The sequence below is a fragment of the Rhincodon typus genome, chromosome 37 (genome assembly GCF_021869965.1).
Source record: "Rhincodon typus isolate 14 chromosome 37, sRhiTyp1.1, whole genome shotgun sequence".
Lineage (NCBI taxonomy): Eukaryota > Metazoa > Chordata > Chondrichthyes > Orectolobiformes > Rhincodontidae > Rhincodon > Rhincodon typus.
In genome coordinates, this window is record NC_063368.1 from 1,616,652 (window position 1) to 1,621,752 (window position 5,101).

Consider the following 5,101-nt stretch of genomic DNA (forward strand, 5'->3'; position numbering starts at 1 on the left):
GTGAGGCGTGGGGGGGGGGGGGGGGCAGAAAGAGGAGGGGGGGGGGAGGGGGAGGGAGTGAGTGAGTGTGTGTGTGGGTGGGTGGAGGGCGGTAGCCGTCTTACCTTCTCTGCTGTCGCTAGGTAAAGCCAGAGCCGGCGCCACGTAGTGAATTTCTTGGCCTCACTGAAGTTGAAGGCCATCTCCAGAGATGAGTAGCGGCTGACCAGCGGTGAACGGTACCGCCCAAGACCACATTCCCCACAAGTATCCCCTGCCGCCATCTCCAACACTAACGACATGCGATATCACAGCCTCGCCCCCGCCGGGGACATGTCCAATCGCAGCACCGCTATAAGGCACGTGACTCCACAGCCCGCCCACGTCGGTACCCGACCAATAGCAGCGCCGTTCAGCACCACGTGACGTTCGATTTCGGCCCGGAGGCGGTGGCAGCAAATAAACAACCATTGGCTGGCGTAGGTCCCGCCCCTTCCCAACAGCCAATCAGAACGTTAAGCACTTTCATTTATGTAGCGCCTACCTCATTAACTATTGTAGACTGTTTGATATATAGGAATGACCCCTCAGCTTCCAGGCTCTTACCGTCTTCTTTAGACGAGAGCCATGAAATCATTCACCTCCACCCGAACGGGAAAAGGGCCTAAGCGAAATATTTCAACGACGAAGTCCTACTTTTAAACGAACGTTGATTATAGCCTCAGAGATAGTAGGAACTGCAGATGCTGGAAAATCTGAGATATCAGATGAAGGGTCTAGGCCCGAAACGTCAGCTTTCCTGCTCCTATGATGCTGCTTGGCCTGCTGTGTTCATCCAGCTCTACACCGTGTTATCCCCATTGATTATAGCCTCACTTGCTAATTCCCTCAATGCCTCAGCATCCCAGCGATTAAAGGATTTTCGAATGTCCTTCTACCTTTAAGGCACGTTTAACTCATCACAAACATGTCTTATGATACTTGCCAAGATGCGACTGGAGCTCCAAAACAGCTGGAGTCAGTAAATGTATGTACTGTATGTACTTGCTGCTTCTTTAAGCGAGTAGGTTCGAGTATGTACAGACATAGAATAAAGGGTTCTTCGTTCAAGTGCCTACCTCGTGGTCTGCTTGTAAGTTATGCATTCACCCAATACAGTCGAGTTGAACAACACAGCTTCAAGGGCCCGCTGATTGGGGAAATAAATCAAATAGAGACACCACAGAGACGTGATGCATAATTGGTTTGTAATTTTACAAAGAGCATCTTTTCACAAAATTCATACAGTGCAGAAAGAGGCCATTCGTCCCATCCAGTCTGCACCAGCCCTCCGAAGAGCATCCCTCTCTATCCCTGTAACCCCACATTTCTTTCGGAAGAAGTGATTAACTGAAAAACAACAGGAATAAGTGAAAGACAACATAATAGTGATATAAATAAGTCAATATAATAGTTATATGAATAAGCAAAGGAAGTTGAGGGAAGCAGAGTTGGCATAAGAGATGTAAGTTTAGAGTATCCTCATATAAACATATTTCCTTTATAGAGGAAATAACAAAGGGTCATAAGGGAAGTCCTGACTGTTCTGAGCATTAGAACTGTTCTGAAGAAGTCATTGGTCTCAAAACGTGAACTCTACTTTCTCTCCTCAGACGCTGACAGGCCTGCTGAGTTTCTCCAGCAATTTGTTTTTGTTTCAGATTTCCAGTATTTGCACTTCCTTATTTTATTTTAAGGCATTATTTAAAACAAAATAAGGCACAGGGAAGTCTGGCAAGATTGGATATTTATTTTAATGCAAGGAGTCTGACGCACAAGGCAGATGAGTAGAGGGCGCAAATTGAAACGTGGGAATATGATGCCATCACTGACACTGAAACATGGTTGCAAAGGGCAGGATTAACATTTTAATAATCCAGGATAGACAGTCTTCAGGCAAGACAGGGAAGACAGTAAAAGAGGAGTATGTATTGCAATATTGATTAGCGATTCCATTACAACAGTAAAGAGGAATGACATATAAGAAGGCTCCTCAAATTAAAACATATGGGTGGGTGGTATTTAAGAACTAAAAATAAGCAATCAAATTGCAGGGACTGTACTATAGGCCATCTAACAGTTGAGAGTTATAGAAGAGCAGATATATAGGCAAGTTTCAGAGAAGTGTAAAAGTAATAGGATACTTAAACTTCCTTAACATTAACTGGGGTAATCATCGTGAAAAGAGGGTGGAATTCTCAAAATGCATCCGAGAAGTTTTTAAGTATGTGGAAGGCCATACAGAAGAGTGATGGTCCTGGATTAAATTTTAGATGATGAAGCCATGGAAGTGGTTTAAACCTGCCAGGCCACTCAGACCCTCCTCTGTCTATGCTAGTTTCTTTCATTGTATCACAGTCCTCCCTGATTTCTATGCCCATGTTGTCCCTCTCATAAGTGAACACCAACCCCAAGGTATTCATTTAGAGCTCTACCTACATCCTCTGGCTACATGCACAAATTACTATTATAAAACTTAAATGGCTCTACTGTTTCTCTCATTATCTTTTTACACTTAATATACTTGTAAAATAACTCAGGATTTTCCCTTTATTTTACCTGCCATTATCCTTTCATGCCCCTCTTTTGCTTTAATTCCCTTTTTAATTCCTCCCTTGCGTTTTCTATACTCCCCTAAGGCTTCTATTGCTGAGCCTCTGGTACCTGCCAAAAACATCCTGTTCTTCTTTATCCAATCTTATGTATCCCTCTATCGAGAGTTCGCTGGATTTGTTGGTCTTTATTTTTATTGGAACAAGCCTGGCCTGCACTCTCCCAATTTCCTTCTTGAATGTAACCAATGATCTGAGACTGATTTACTGAAAAGTATCTGCTCTCAGTCCACTCTGGTCAAATCATATCTGATTTATTAAAATCAGGCCTCTGCCTGAAAATTCAGAAGTCTGAAGTGCAAGGAGACTTGGGAGTTCTAGTCCAGGATATTCTCAAGGTAAACTTGCAGGTTCAGTCAGCGGTCAGGAAGGCAAATGCAATGTTGGCATTTACTTTGAGAGGACTTGAATACAAAAGCAGGGATGTACTACTGAGGCTTTATAAGGCTCTGGTCAGGCCACATTTGGAGTATTGTGTGCAGTTTTGGGTCCCATATCTCAGGAAGGATGTACTGGCCCTGGAGCGGGTCCAGAGGAGGTTCACAAGAATGGTCCCAGGAATGAAAAGCTTAACATGAGGGACGATCGAGGACTCTAAGTCCATACTCATTGGAGTTTAGAAGGATGAGGGGGGGATCTAATTGAAACTTAAGAATACTGAATGGCTTGGACAGAGTGGATGTTGGGAAGATGTTTTCATTTGTAGGAGAGACTAGGACCCAAGGGCACAGCCTTAAAGTAAAGGAAAGATCTGTTAGAACAGAGATAAGGAGAAGCTTCTTCAGCCAGAGAGTGGTGAATCTATGGAAATTCACTGCCACTGAAGGCTGTGGAGGCCAGGTCAGAGTACATTTAAGACTGAGATAGATAGGTTCTTGATTATCAAGGGTTACGGGGAGAAAGCAGTTGAGGAACTTATCATCCATGATTGAATGGCACAGCAGACTCAATGAGCCGAATGGCCTAATTTCTGCTCCTTCGCCTTATGGTCCCTTGTGGCCTGATGCAGGTAATGATCTAGTGATAAGTATCTTAGAGTCATACAGCACAGAAACAGACATTTCAGTCCCATCTCGACCACGCTGACCAAGTTTCCCAAATTAAACTAGTTCCACTTGCCTGCGTTTGAGCCATATCCCTCTAAAACCTTTCTTATTCATGTATCTGTCCAAATATGTTTTAGATGTCGTAACTGTACCTGCATCTACCACTTCCTCTGGTAGCTTATTCCATATATGAACGACCTCTGTGTGAAAAGGTTGCTCCTCAGGTCCCTTTTAAATCTTTCTCCTCTCACCTGAAAAATATGCCCCCTTGTTTTGAACTCCTTCACCTTGGGAAAAGGCTTTTGTTATTCACCTTATCTATGCCCCTCATGATTTATAAGCCTCTAAGATCACCCCTCAACTTCCTACATTCCAGTGAAAAACATCTCAGTCTAACCAGCTTCTTACAAGTCAAACCCTCCACCCCGGCAACATCCTGGTAAATCTTTTCTGAACCCTCTCCAATATCCCTCCTATAGCTGGGCGACCGAAACAGTACACAGTACTCCAAAACTGGCCTCACCAACATCTTGTACAATCTGAACATGACATCCCAACTCCAACACTCAATGGTCTGACGCTTCCGAAGCATCTTTCAAAGATGCACTTACCTGTTCCTCCTTGCATCTTGAAGGCGGCACAGCAGCCCACTTACACAGTCTCCACAGGCCACTGTTTTATTAGACTGCCTTCTTTTAAATAACGTCAAACAGAATGTCCTGGAATGGGGAATGGCACATTCGTTCTAATCTCTGACTGCAGACAAATCCATGTGAACTGTTTGAAATGGGAACAGAGGCTGAAGCCAAATCCCATAAAAATTCAAACACCAATTTTCACACCAGCAAACAAAATAGATGCAGTAGTCTCTCTCTCTATACAGACTCGATCTGGACAGGATGACTGAAAACAGCTGGTATTGTGCCAGATTTGTAGATATTTAAGAATCAAGATGATACCCTGGTACACCCACTCAAAAGACTGAGTGAATGGTCTTTCAACAGGACACCAGAACACTCACCATGACAGGGAGAAGTTTGAGACTTTATCCACAAGAATACATATTTGCATGGCGTAATGTGTAAGTGAGGCAGGGCATTTTCAGTTGTGTTAATTAGTTAACAAGAAAGTATCTTTACTGTAGAGTATTGGCTGCCAGCTTAGCAACATTTAGTCAATGCTGTTTGTTTGTTACAATAAAGTCTTCAATATGCAGCAGTTCTCACACAACTATGAAGAGAGAAACAGAGGTAATGTTGAGTCCAATTTGACTCTTCAGAGCAGAGTGAACCAGTGGATTATTAAGATGATCTGTTTGGTGCCAACCAGATCTTTTAAATTTGACAGTGTGCAATGATCCAGATTCTGAACCCTAGAATCCAGCAGACAGCAAGGCAGAAACATGGACTCAGCTGCTGCTGGATC

The 5,101-nt window shown here is 43.5% G+C and overlaps 1 protein-coding gene across 1 annotated transcript in view; it reads right to left on the reverse strand.

The window, feature by feature from the left end:
- adsl (adenylosuccinate lyase) overlaps positions 1-332 on the reverse strand; it is a 19,436-nt gene extending 19,104 nt beyond the window's left edge. Inside the window, exon 1 of the mRNA XM_020520585.2 lies at positions 105-332. Coding sequence (XP_020376174.2) covers positions 105-281 — 177 coding nt within the window. The 5' untranslated portion in view covers positions 282-332. The remainder of the gene's footprint in view (positions 1-104) is intronic.
- Between the last annotated feature and the right edge of the window lie 4,769 nt (positions 333-5,101).